The following is a 14,720-nucleotide window of genomic DNA, read 5'->3' on the forward strand; positions in this document are numbered from 1 at the left end:
ACTTACTGCCAGCTTTAACAGCTCTGCTGTCAAAAAAAAAAAAAAAACACTCCAGGCCTGCACGGAACACGCAGCACAGGCTCAGCGAAAGCTTTAAGAGCGGTCATTCTAGATCTCTTTTAAACTCTCTTGGAACAACTAATACAAGCACTTGAACTGGTATAGCGCATTACGGGGAAGAAGAAACGGCCGAGCAGACCGACACAATAGGACAGAGCGGACAGAGCGTTTTGCTAGCGCTCTGTCCTCTTGTGTCGGTCTGCTCGGCCGTTTCTTCTTCCCCGTAATGCGCTATACCAGTTCAAGTACGACAAACCAACTCGCCCAATCTTCAACACTTGTAATACAAGCACACTTGCAAGGTACCCACTACACCATAAATCATTATAATTTTTGGTAAGTAGGAAAGCACCCACTATGCCATTATTCGTCATTCTGCGGAGGAGCGTGGTACCCACTATACATCTGTAAGGCAATATGTGTACTTCGTTGATGTTGTGGCTGATGGCGGTTAAGAATTATGGTTGAGCCCTTTGTAATGGGTTGGAAGCATTAAAGGACACACTCGTTGCGCACTTCGCATTGTGCGACGACTGGTTGTTATTTTACTCTTCTACCACGATATATTACATATGTTAATATGATTCCTTGCCCAACATGACGTCTGTATATGGTCCTTTTGCGGAGTTTCAAGCACCGGCGTGGCGTTGTAGTAGAATACTCGAATGCCACGCAAAGGGCTCGGGTTTAAATCCCATCCAATCTTGGGAATTTTTTTTCTTGTTTTTTTATTTCGCGCAATAGCGGTTACGGACACCGGCGGCGGCGGACAACTACGCCATTAAAACTGGCTGTTGTTGTGAAGTCATAACAGCTTTCGCTGTAAAAACACAGAAGGGAAGTACACATAGGACAAGAGTTGTTCCATTTAACTTGTGCTAAACCTGCAAGACACCCTGAACTAATAAGTGTTCAAATTAGTCTGTTCCTTTTTCTAATCAAGAAGGAATAAAATAGTTTTTTCTGCGTTTCTAATTTTTCTTTTTCTTTTTTAGGAAATGCCTGAAGCCACCTGCTCGGCTGCTACGACGGTGGTAATAACTTGAACACCAACAAATTTGATTCGGAGGACATGACAAGTGAGTTCGAATATAGTAGATTTCTTTGCTATTACAGTACTTATTAGTATCATATATTTTTATTTGTATTGAATAATCTAGAGAGAGAGAGAGAGAGAGAGAGAAACTTCGTGGCGTGAGCATTAGGAGCCGCTTGCAATTACCTATGGGATCATTAGCTTACCACCTTCGTTATATGTCTCAACGCGAGTATCTGGCTACAGCGCAACCATATATCCGTTAGCTACGCAAAGTAATTAATATGGTCTATAATACAAGTACTGCGAGAAATGAGGCAAAGTTTTGTTTTACTTAATACGTGAGTCATTTATGTGCCTACTTAGGTTGTTAATCGGCAGTTTCGATCTTAACGTAACCTTCGGTTAGCAATGTACTCCGAGCAGCAGATTGTATCCCAAGTGCTTTTGCATTTCCATTAGGGCGGTGTTAATATTAGGGTGTCCTTTTCTTATTGAAATGACAAGTTTCTTATTGTATCAAAATTAAAATTCAGGATATCCGTTAGTTATATAAACTAATATATAATTTAATATAAAGAATAGTAAAGCGACAACTAGATGAAAGTTTTTTTTTTCTCTTTATCTATTGCCTGTTTAAATCTTCAGTATACTAGTTCTGTAGGTAGAACTATGTACGTTGTCCATCGGCAATACCGTTTATGAATTAAACTCCGCTTAGCAAGATACTCTAAGCAGCAAAAACCGTTCAAACTCCCCGAACGTGTTTGGCTTTTGCCTGTTTGCTCAAAAACAAAAGCAGGTCATCCTTAACACGACGTTATTCATGCTGTCTGTTGCGCTAGACAATTGTCGCGTTTAGTTTTTATTATACATGTAAGTCGAATTCATAACGTATAATCTCCTCACCCTTCCCCCTTCTTTCTCTCTTTACAAACAATTCTTACATGCAGTGGCAATCAAGATAACCTGCACGTGCCCTTTTGCTATATTCGATTAGCTTGTAGCTTTGTTATACCATATTATACCGCTGTTGTACTGAGCGTATCCGTACACACACTTGAGTTCACCCTTCGTGAAAGTGTTCGCGTTTCCTTCTATTCTAGGCGACATATACGAATGGAAGATCGAAATAAGCCACCAGATATGCTTCTCATCAATCATGTTTCGGTTTTTCTTAACGCGCTTACGTCGTAGTGCAATCGCGGAACGACAGATGTTTATTTCAGCTACAGTGCAAGAAAAAGCCTTCCGTAGCAGCTACCCTGACCACAGCAGCTGTTAAGTTATACAGTTGAACCCTTTTATAAGAGACATGCACCGGGGAGCATTTCTTGTCTCTTATATGAGGTGTATATCTTATAAGCAGGGTACCACGCATGCATTTTCTTATCAACTCCTATTTCAATGTAGGCACACTAGTGCCTCTTATACCCATTTGTCTTTTACATCAGTGTATCTTATAAAGGGTTTCGACTGTACTTCTAAATCTAACATATCGTAGCTTCGGTGCTGCAATGTTTCAATAAAAGGAAACTGCTGGGCAGGAAGCTCCTTCTCTTTCCTGACGGATAACGCTCTCACGGAAGGGAGTGTCCCGGCGTGCGCATCACTGCCTGTGAGAAATGGTGTCAGTGCCAAATGCAGGAGGATACTAGCCACTATAGCAGCAGTACATTCCGACAGCGCTGCCCCCCATTGTCCGAGAGGGCCTCAAGGCAGAAGTTTCTTCTGTCACGCGGCTCTCTCGTTCAAGCACAATATAGCGACGTTACGCCACAACGGGAGAGTGGCAAAAGACACTATAGTTTCACTCTCTAGCTCAAGAGCTCAGCTCAGCTTCTCTGCCTTTCGTTTCGGCCGCGTACAAGACAGAGAGGCCTCTAATTGACACCTGTTACCGCACTCAATCTAGCGCACCTGTCAGGAGTACCACAAAGGCAGGGCTGGACAGCAGTCTCATACTTTACGTCCTCTTTGTGCTCAACACCTCGGCTGTCGTCTGAGTTTCCCACCTCATTTGTGCGATAGGAGTCTGGCAGGACACGTGCTCTTGTAGACTTTGTCAGAAGTTGTCGCTGTCTTTGTGATCCCTGTACACTGTTCTGAGTACTTGACTCCGCTGCGTTGCGTGCCGTGCAAACAGTGCCGCTGGCGTTCCACTCACAATTTGCTTATAATTTAATGAGCCGTTGAAATTTTGTCATCTATAAACAGAAGAGTTTAGGTGTATAATGAGAGCTTCGCCACCGCTTATCAACAATTAGTGAAGAAATTAAGCTTTGTCGTTAGTAAACAGAACACACCTCGTTCACCTCCAAGCTGTTAGAACACCTATTGGCAAAGGTTTGATTAATTTTGCCTGTCACCCTTCTTCCACATTTCCCTTCTGATTCTTTTAAAGCACAGTCACTCGCAACATCGATCAAAAAGTCCCCAAGGACTCAAAAGCTTAAAAATGTTGATGAGGTTATTGTAGATCCAGGCCGCACTAAATGTAATAGTAACTCTCGTTAACGCACTTAATATGTGCGTGTGAAGTTATCCTCTCGCTTACACCTCAGTCACTGTAGCTGTTCAATATTTCTGTTAAAATTCACTTCAGGGGTCGCGAATATTTTTTATAATAATTTTTTTGCTGACTTTAGGAGCGGACGTCCGCAGCTCGTCTGTTCCAGCTAATTAATGTAAACTGTCGACGTTAGAGCTGTACAGTAAACGTTAAATTTGCTTTTAGAGACAACTGTAATAAGCATAAATTCGAAGGCTATTCGCTCAGATTCTGCGACAAGAGGCGCATGCTTCATTATTTTCATCTTCTTATTAAATGCATACTATAAAATGTACTTTTGTTATTTTTTTCTTATGCACCAGTATCCCTTCGTCCAAGACATGTGACAAAAGTTAACACTGATTCCGTCGTATGCGAGTAGACAATAAAAGTAGATAAAGTAAAGAACAAGACTGCCGCACTTTTGATTTCGAGCTTTCCCATAAAAGTTATGCCCTTACCGTGAAGAATCAGAGCTTATTACCACAAGTTGAAAAAAAAAAACAAAAAAAAAACGGAAGGCCCCTTTTACCAACACAAAAGGGAGCACAGATGGCAATCCTGGAACATTCGGTGGGAACAGGCACCCAGTATATATCCTTGGCGCCTCATCCTTTCGACCCTAATTGAGGCCGTAATGCCATGCTATGCAGTAAAAGCCACCAGGACAACAACAACAACAACAACAAAATGCAATTTCCGAGGCACTCTCAACAAGCAGGAATGGTGTTTTGCCTCGATCAGAGATCGCAGGGGGAAAACCCTAATTTCGGCGTGCTAACCGCGGCGGCGTGATGCAGTAGTGCTTGTTTTGCTCCGACTACTGTATAGCTGCGGGCGTTGGTTTGCCTCAACATAAGCTCCAGAACTCATTATGCCGTTAGCTTGTGCAGCGTGTCTCGGGGCAGCACTTTCCGCGATGCGAACACGGGTAATCTTCAGCAACAGTGTGAGCTTCGCAGATCCGACTACATTGCGGTGATTACAGCACCGAAACATTTAGTTTGTTCATACTGCGTGCTTTGCGATTAGAAACGTGGTAGCGGCGGTGGCTGACTTTGCGTTTCACTGTATTCCCTTTACAATCTCGCTCTTGGTATGCGACGATTTTGCGGAATCCTCCTTTAACAAGACACGAAGTCGTGGTAGTTACGCGATGTTAGTATGTGGGCGCACCAGCGGTACTTGCAGGTGCTCAGCAATACCAGTGTCCGCAATCGGCCTTAGTTTATCAGGAGGGATACTGTTGCGTTTGCTGCCACAAACCTCGTTAATAATTAATGCGTAGTGATTAGGCTGTAAGATAAGCAAACGGGAAAGCTCATTCCTTAGTGGAGAGGTTTTGGTCGGGCATTTTTGCATTATGTGCATTAGAGGTTGGTGCCTATGTTTGGCGCCGGCTCCTCCTCTTCTCTTGAACAACAGCTGACGTCACAAAGTATAGTAGACAATCACGAAACTATATCAACTAGCCACATGGACGAATGCTCGCGCACTCCGTCTCAATATTACAATACAAGCTCATGTTCACTCAGCAAAAGAGTTCACAAAACATATATTCACACCATGGACATCATCGCGACGGGCGAGAAACTGTACATAGCTCCCGAAAGTATGCCCAGAAATCCGGCACTCTCGCCTTGTTTACGGGCTGTCTTCATTTTCGTGGAAAACATGACATTCTCGCGGGAAACTGGCCTTTTCTTGTCTTTTTCTTTTTTCGCACTTGCAAAGGGGCTGACGGCTTATCACTTGCGAACAGCCCAAGCTCCCACCATCCCTACAAGACTCTCTAAAATGTTGAAGCGCAATTAACAATGCGGTGGCTTTAATATATACAGTAGAAAGCTCGATTCCGCTGTAATTGTTTTGGTCTCTCTAAGAAGCACAGGAAAATCTTCTCGAGCATCTAGAGAGCTTTTCGAAAACGTTGGCAAACGGTCGGTTTCTTGTAACAGGAATCTTGCCACCTGTGTTATAGTCTACAGGTGCTCAGAACCAAATGGCATCTTTTATTTAAGCTCCAACGACTCCATAACGTGAGCCGCCGATTCAAGATGGTGCGCTTGTCTTTTCAGCTTTTCTTTGTCGGACATTAAAAGCTACTTTAATGGAGTATCCTGCCTTTCCCTCGTCGCGAGTCACAAGTCAGACAAAGCATTCTGCAGAATAAGCAAGGATAGGCCGATGCAGGTGACCGACCGGCCTCTTGTCGGGAGAGATGTTTTATACAACCTAATAATATTAGAAATGCTCCTGATGGTCTTGTTTAAGCAAAATGTGATTGTCTGTGGGCGTGGTACGTACACGCACACGTACGTAACACGTACAGTGCTCGTCAAATGAAACCCGAACAGCGGCAAGCCTTCGCAGTGGTATAGTGCGCGCCGTCCAGTTATCACCATGGACAGGCGCGCATATACGCAGTGCGGTCAAACCGGCTGCGCGCGCCTGTCAATGGTGATAACTGCATGGCGCGGACTATACCACTGCGAAGGCTTGCCGCTGTTCGGGCTTAATTTGACGAGCACTGTACATAACGTGTTCACGCACAGTCGCCCAAATCTTTCTTTAACTATAGCGTGCGCAGCGGCGACTTTTCCGAGTGTCAGCGCCATAGGATGAAACGGAGTCGACGGAGTCGCCAAAAGATGTTTTGTGGGCGTGTGCTCTATGGGTATGTACTTGCTCTCCCACATTTTGGAGCTTAATTCAGACACATGGCGAAGACACATAGAAAAAAAATACAGCCCCCGCACGCTAGTTAAAGATTTGGGTGACTGACGTGTGTCCATGTACGCACACGCATTTCATGTGCGCGTGCGCGGACGCTACTCCCGTCTATGAGCGCGAAATAAAAATCATAACATTAAAAGCCAAAGCATGAGTGCAATACCAGAAAAGCACGTTGGTAACGCTACTCGACAGAAGAATGCTAATTCTCTGATCTATAAACATTGTTGTTCGTCAACAGCAAAAAAAAAAAAAAAACAAAAAAAGAAAGAAAGAATAAGAAGATTCGCTTTATACTTCCACTCGTATTCGAAAAGTGTTCCTAAAAACAAACGCGTGCACAGGAAGCGTTGTATCTTCAGTCACGCAGGTGTGCGACAACGAAAATATCATTACCTGCGTTCCACCGCCAAAGCTTATTTTCTGACCAAAAGAGGCACAGATAAGGAGAAACGCAGGAGCTCCGCGTCAATATCGGCCGGCACGACGCGTGGCAGAGATATGCAAATCCAGTCGTTAGAGTCCTATCACAAGCCATCTTGAGCGCTCCACCCCACCCTTGCTATTTCTCCTTCCTTTATTTGCGCTGGACTGGGCAGTAGCGAGCCTGACTTCCGATCGCGTGCGTGCTCGCGCGCTCGCTTCTCCGATGCGACACGCTTATCCGGCCAGCCCACGTGACATCGCATGCTGGTGCCTTCGTGCGAGATGGCGAGTCCAGCCATGGCGCGCAAACAGGCAGGCCGGCTATTGATTCGCTTCGCCATTGCAGCTGTATATCAGGCGTGTACCTGGTGCGGCCGCAGACGAAGAAAAACCGATAAGCGGTTATACATAATGACTGCACGTTCGACATGTGTGGGCGTAGAATGTGTTTTTCCGGAGTATGCGATCATCGTGTGGACCTCGTTATCGTGCAATGTACACATCCAAAGTATGCGTAGCAACAAATACTGAATGCTCGTTTTTTGACCGTCTTCGTCGATTTGTCGTAAGCGCTTAGCGGTTATCGCACTGGTCTGCGGAGAAAATTGTTACAAAGCCCCGTGAATATCGGCGGCATCAGAGCGCACCGCTGAACCCAAAACACTCGAGAATCTAAACAATTGGGCTGAATTCATGAAGGTTTCAGTTGCCAAGTGCTTTTTTCCATTGGTCAGCCGTCGTCCTTAATGATGTGCACAGCATCGGAATTGGATAAAACTTTCTCGTACAAATATTTCTCGTGTAAAACAATTTTCACTTTTGTGACTAAGGGCCCGGATGTATCGATGCTCCTTCACGTGCCTCAAGAAAGCGTTACTGTTTAGAGTGTAAGGGCGCTGTCTAGACGCGAAGGGCGCGCCGGAGAAATTTTGAAAAGCATGCATGACATGCGTGGTCTGTTTTCTGTAAGAACACATTAAAGAGGAAAGTTTCTAAGAGAGGTACTTTCACTTTGCTCGCTTACTTTCTAAGCTGCTTTTTTTGTTTTTCTTTTTAGCTTTGCTTTTGAAACACTAGAGAGATCTCTCCCTTCCGCAAGCCTTGGTTCCTTGACATCTGGCTCATATTTTGTCCAGTCTGCAAAAAGTACTATAGAGTGTTTCCCATATTGAGCGCTAAAATTTTTTGGTGTGCTGCGAAAGCTGAGGTACGGCAATGTGGCACATCTGCTTCTGTTGCCTCCGTTCTATAAAAATATACGGGGAAGTAGAAAAGAGACGTCTTTTCTTTCCCGGTGGTTTGTAGGACTGGACTGTTATAAAGAACGTGTCATACGGTTGGATGTTAAGTAATCTACTCAGCAAAAGGCAACGTTTTGACAATCGCACATGCTTCTTGATTGTGTTCCGTGGGCGCAATTCGCACGTAGGATATGAATGACCAAAATGCTGTAAGAAAGCTTTATCATTATCAAGAAAGCGTTATCGTTACCATCACCTCGCCAGCGTGCCAATACCGCTTGTTAGTAACGCAATGAGCTTACATACGCGCGCTTACTAAGTAAAAATTACAGCCATTATCAACTTGTGTAGCAGCAATTTAGCGTAGCACCACATCTAGTTTCTTATAACGCTCACGCAGCAAGGGTGTCTAACGTGGTTTCACCAATCGCATTTCACTTATGTGAGTCTGGACTTTCAAATCATCAGGAGTGATCCAAATATCAGCTCATCACACTTTCTCTTTCTTTTTTTTTTTTTGGACGCTTGGGTTTCACCGCAAAACTTCTTCACGCAAGCATATCATGCACTTTTGTCTGATGACTTTGTTTCGTGCTCTAGTGTTAGGTAACATCAGGTACTTCGTTTAAGAGATACACCTTCCGGAGACCTGATTCCGAAGCTCTGGTTTTGTTATTGACTGATAAAACGCGTGTAGTGATTTGAGCGCAAGATAAAGTTCATTTTAGTCCTGACTGTGATTTTCGCTTGTGTCAACACTGGTTGTTTTTCATGTTAAAAATAGCTCAGCTCTGGTTGTTTTTGTTTGCTTGTTTTTCATGTTTGGTTTCAGCATCAGCACAAGGAGCTACAGAAGCCCTGCTGACCGCTGTGATCTGTACCGTCCTCTCGGTATCGACAACAGCCGCGCCCGGCTCAGGGGCTTTGGCTGCAAACAGCGTCGAGCCACCAGAGAAGGTATGACAAGAAAAATTCTACAGGCAGGTATTTGCAATCTGCACAGATGAGGGAGTGAGAGATAGAGAGAGAGAGGCTGAGGTGAAAGAAACAGAGAGCGGTTAAACGGGATAAAAATCATTCTTGGTGCCCTACACTCGAAAGTGGGTGACGATAAAACTAGAACGATTAGAAGGAAATAGAGAGAAAACACAACATGCGCACAATCACTGCTGTTCACAACAAAGGATAACACCTTCCAGAGCTATAATCGCTCGTACATGCCCGCAAGAACAATAGCAACGCCTTCGCAGCCCTCTGTGGCGATGGCTGTGTTTTATCGTTGTGAATGTGCGCACAGCGCATGTGCTACTTGAAAAGGCCTTCAAAGCGTCGACCGGAACTTTTAGACTTCAGGTCGCAAACACCTACAAAATGATGTGTAAAATAATAATTAGAGCTAGTGCGAGATTTGTATATGGCTTAGATGAAACAAACTGCATAATTTACTTTCGGCCAAGCCCTATATTTTTCTGCTTTGGGTCAGACAACGGCGACTCTGCTTCTGTGCCAGTTACTTGCGGAGGCTGAATGATATTTGCGATGTGCTACTTTTCTGGGATGCAGTCACAATGTTATCAAGTTGCCGACTCACTGAAGGCTCGGCCATTCAAGTGCAATAGGTGTTGAACTGGTTGCAATGCTCATGGTTCCGCTTCTATGGAAAACGATAAGCGCCATAAGATGCGCAAACGTAGAGGCATTTCACTTTTCCTCAAATGTTTGCAGAGCACCTTTGCTACTTTAATAGCGCACAGTGATACCAGAGTTACGCATTGAAAATAACCTTTTATTACATTTTCGGTATCCGTGCTGCCGGGGCCGCTGCACAACAAGCGTGCCAGTATGTGGCGTCAAACTGTGGCACCACTGCTTCTGGCACGCGCGCTAGACCACGCATATAGTTCAAGCAGAAAATGAGCTACTTCAGTTGTAGTAGTATGTACCATGATAGCAGCTACGCCGCTTGTCATGCACACCCTGCTGTCAGAAAATACCGACATTTTTTCTGCGATGTTCTGTTACCCGGCACTTCAAAGAGAACAGCTACAGAATTTGAGGACAAGTGCAGCTTTATGTACAGAATAAACGCGAAATCAGAACAGAACGGATACAAAAGATAAGGCGAGGTTCCTTTCTTATAATCCTACACTGCGCAAGAAAGCACGCGCCAGACTGCTCCTACGAGTGTAAAAAAAAATGCAGGTTGTATGAAAGATGGCAAAGCGGGTGGTGAACTGGAGGGAAGTCGACCGTGACGAGAGAGATATTCTAAAACTGCAGCATGAGAGCACTTACCAAAACGAACCTCGAAACATGTGCTCGAGACGTTTACGCAGAGGGAAGACGAGATTTGCAGAGCGTATACACTACACGTGCATGCATTCTATCTAAACCGCGACTTATGTGTTATAACGTTGCTAAAACTACTGCTTGCACAGTTCGTATAACTTCTAACCACACCTAAAGCGTTTTCCAACTTATCTTAATAGATATCCGCGTCTTTCAAATTATGCCAACACATCCAATTTTCAGTGCGATGAGCGCATGATCTATCAGACGATCACTGTTACATCAATGGGGAAATGGCGCGGTACAGAAAAAGAGCGTTTTAAAAGATATATATATATATATATATATATATATATATATATATATATATATATATATATACACGTACGAGGCTTATTCAAAAAATAAGGGCCGTGTGCTAATATTTAAATATTCACACGTCAGAACGAAGATTTATTTGTGCAGCGCCATCTGCTAATTCTTCGCGAAGGTACTGACGTTATTGTTCTGACTCAGCAGTCGTCTGCTTGTAAGGGAATGCAAACGACAATGCCTGCGAAAATAGTTGCTCGCGCCTCTTGTGAAGTGCGAGCTGTAATTCGATTTTTGCTTGCAAAAGGATCATCACCTTCTCAAATTTATGTGGAGTTGTGCCTAGTTTATGGGCATGAAGTGGTGAGCGAAGAAAAGGTCATGAAATGGTGTCAAGACTTCACAAATGGACGCACAAATGTGCACGACGAAGAGCGGAGTGGAAGGGCCAGAATCCAGACCAATGAAACTGTTCAAGAAGTGGACCGGGAATTGCGATTAGACCGATGACTGACAGTCGTCTGTTGGATGAATTTCCTCGTGTCAGCCGCACTACAATTCGCACGATTGTAACTAAATAGCTTAGATATCACAGTGTGTGTGCAAGGTGGGTACTAAAAATGCCTACCGACCAACTCAAACAGCAAAGAATTCCCAGGCGGCGAACTTCTGTGCAGAGGGACTAAAGAAACTCGTGCAGCGGTACGAAAAGTGCTTAGAATTTAACGGCGATTATGTAGAAAAGTGAAGTACTTTTCTGCTAAACTAAACCAGCCAGTAAATACTTTTACTAGCGGATATTTTTTTTTTTTGGGGACCAAACGGCCCTGACTTTTTGAATCACCCTCGTATTTTTTTTTCTGTGATCCGCACACTCTGCTTCGTATTCCTAGTCATATACGCTGTTATATCTTTGTCTATGCATCACTTATTTTGTTTCTTCTGTTAACTTTTGCCCGAATTCAATTCTTCTTGTGTGTGTTAGCAAATTATGACCCTCCCCTCCCCACACACACACATAAAAAATACACTGTCAAGGCAGTGACGTCACCCTCGATACGTCCGCATCGCGTCGCTAGCGCCGCCATACTGGATTCCGGAAGTGTTTTTTTCTTTGTCATGATTGGCCTCTCTGCCTTTCCTTTGTCTTCTTTCTCCCTCTCTCTTCTAACCATGACATTTTCCCTATGCCGAAGCGAAGCAGATAGCTACATTCACGCGCCGATACTGAAACACCTTGATTCTTGATGAGGACTTTCCTTCTATACCTCACGGCGTCCGTAGGTCGTGAACCCCGGCGAAAGCCTCAGTATCCCATGTTTCCTGGAAACACCCGGCGGCAGCGTGCAGTGGATGCGTAATGGGCACCCCGTGGTTCTCGACCTGGGCTCGGGAGGCGCAGGTAGCCGTCGCCAGTGGAACATCTCACGCGACGGCACTGCCGCGCTCACCATCACTCAGGTGACGCGAGCCGACGACGGCTTGTGGGAGTGTCGAGAGTTTGCCGACGACGACTCCGTCAGGAGGGTGACCAAAGTGCTCAAGCTCGTCGTAACTGGTAAGCAGGGGCGGAGCCAGAAACTGGGGTGGGAAGGGGGGGGGGGGGGAGGGGGTTGGGGGGTCGACTATACTGTATGTTCGCGCGTGCATTTTTATGTGCGCGTATATATATATATATATATATATATATATATATATATATATATATATATATATATATATATATATATATATATATATATATATACGTGCCAAACTGAGAAATCCCGGGGATAGGGGGGAGGGAGGGGGAATGTGTGCTCGTTCTATGAAGGAGAAACTCCCCTCCCCCCTTGGCAACGCCAATGCGGGTAAGAGAGTGAGAGAGAGAAATGCTTTAATGAAAAGCTGGAAATGTTAGCCTGGCTATTCACCCGACATGCTACTCCATGTGCTGGGTGATGATTACGATATATACACCGAAGGCATACCTAACCATATGAAGTATGTGGGCATTGGCTAGATTAAGATACTATTTCCTCTCCGTAGGTGCCCTGATGGCAACATGTGAGAACTGGCAACATGCGCGACAATACTGCATGTATGTTCGCGCGTGCGTTTTTATGTGTGCGTGTATATACATAAACACATGCCAGAATAAAAAATTCGAGCTGGAGGAGAGGGGGGGGTTGCTCCTTGCATAAAGGAGACCCCCACCTCTGGCAACACCAGTGCGGGTAAGGGATACCTAACTATATGAAGTATGTGGGCACTGCCTACATTAAGATACTATTTCCTCTCCGTAGGTGCCCTGATGGCAACACGTAACTAATTTTTTCACGCGATGCCGTCGAGTGGTTGAGAACGCACAGCATGAGTGACGTCAGCAATAACTTGCTTTTTGTGCGTAAGTCGTTAAGCCATTAAACCTTAGATAGAAAGAGAGAGATAGAGGAACGAAAGGAAGGTTAACCAGAGTAAGTCTCCGGTTTGCTACCCTGTGGTTGGGAAAGGGAATGTAAAATAATGAAAGAGAAGAAGCGTCTGTGCGGACACTAGGCGACAAAACAAACAAAACATTATACAAGCTGCCATAACTTTCGGCAATCTAAAACTAGAGAGATCATGCGAAAGCCACTTATTGGTGCCATTTACTGGCCTTTGAGTGAGGCTTTTACGATATTACGTCAAGAATGTCCTTGCGAAATGGCTTTCATGTGCTTCGCCTTTTCATAAAATTACAAAGATTTAGCCCTCAAGCGTCATAACGGCAAACATATGTACGAAACTAGCAAACGTAGTACACATTTCACTGACGTGCAAGCAAAGACCCTTCCTTCACAGTTTACAGAAACGCAGCGAGGAAATCGTTTTTTGCAAGATATATAGCGGCGATAGTCATGCAGAAACAGCGAAATTATACTAAATCAGGCTTGCCGTGATTGCGTGATTCGATCAAGCACTTTTGATCAGTGCGTGGTTTTCATTTAGGATCAGGAATAAAACTAGGATAGGCAAGTGGAACGATACACACTACCAGCGTTGATTTCACAATAGACGGATGGCTTACGTATACGAAAGAAACCGCTGCCAACACTCCTAGTTGCAGTTTACTTCAAGGTGGGCGTACAGGCGTCCTAATTCTCAAAGACAATCTCGATAATTCTTAAGCAAACTTGCATATAGTGCACGACGGGAAAACTAGCGGGAGTCATTACGCGAGTCACTGACATTTGCCATTCGTTGCATACTGCGAGAAAGTCTTCACTTCTCTAGAAATGCATATACTCAGAGTGGGTACTTTGACTTCCCGTGACATCCTATGCCTTCCGTACTTATTAGTACTTCGCATTTCGTTTACTCTTCGACGTCCTGCAAATACAAACTTCATGTTAAGCGAAGGCTTTTACGTCATTTCCTAGAAAGTCAGGCAGAGCAGAGGAGGAAGTGTCACATCGGCTTAATTGGATAGAGATAATGAAAAGTATATATGCCATAGCTGGCAGTGAGAAAGGCGGGAGTATGTTTACCCTGTCGGTAATTGAATGGCGCCAATTCACTGAGCGGCTCAGATTGCGGCTTCGCTGACAGCTTTATCCCTGGTTATCTCTATGTTTTGTTTTTCCTCACCCGACGCTTCTCCACAGATATCGATCTGCGAAAGATGTGCTTGTTCGCTAAAGAAAAAAAACACGAAAGGGGAAGCGACGTCTGTCTGCTGTTCTTACTTGGAGGAAACCGAAAAAAAAAGAACAAAGAAAAAGGAAGCCCCATCCATTGACCGAGAAGGACATTCTTTTCCGAAGGGAATCCTTGGAAGTGCGTGGCATTTACATGAAAAGCGAAATCGAGGAACGCACTTCACCCGGTATTTTGCCAGATTAGCTATGACACTTGCTTCCCAGAATCAAAGCTACAACTGCCCTGTGGCGCCATGCTGTTATGCCTGTAAGCACTGAGAATTTGAAGCAGACGCCTGTACAATGTATTCGGTGCTGGTTCTATAGTTATAGGATACATTTATGAGGTAGCAAGTGCTATCACTATGATACATTCCGTAGTTCCGTAGGCTAGACAGAAATGATTGCACCGC

At 44.5% G+C, this 14,720-nt stretch overlaps 1 protein-coding gene across 1 annotated transcript in view; it reads left to right on the plus strand.

Annotated features, from left to right (window-relative positions):
- Nucleotides 1-14,720, plus strand: part of LOC119393360 (hemicentin-2) — a 66,239-nt gene that overhangs the window by 39,529 nt on the left and 11,990 nt on the right. Inside the window, exons 2-4 of the mRNA XM_049415874.1 lie at nt 1,056-1,139; nt 8,880-9,004; nt 11,933-12,206. Of these exons, the coding sequence (XP_049271831.1) occupies nt 1,133-1,139; nt 8,880-9,004; nt 11,933-12,206 (406 nt within the window). The 5' untranslated portion in view covers nt 1,056-1,132. The remainder of the gene's footprint in view (nt 1-1,055; nt 1,140-8,879; nt 9,005-11,932; nt 12,207-14,720) is intronic.

This window comes from Rhipicephalus sanguineus, chromosome 5, assembly GCF_013339695.2.
Source record: "Rhipicephalus sanguineus isolate Rsan-2018 chromosome 5, BIME_Rsan_1.4, whole genome shotgun sequence".
NCBI classification, from domain to species: Eukaryota; Metazoa; Arthropoda; class Arachnida; order Ixodida; family Ixodidae; genus Rhipicephalus; species Rhipicephalus sanguineus.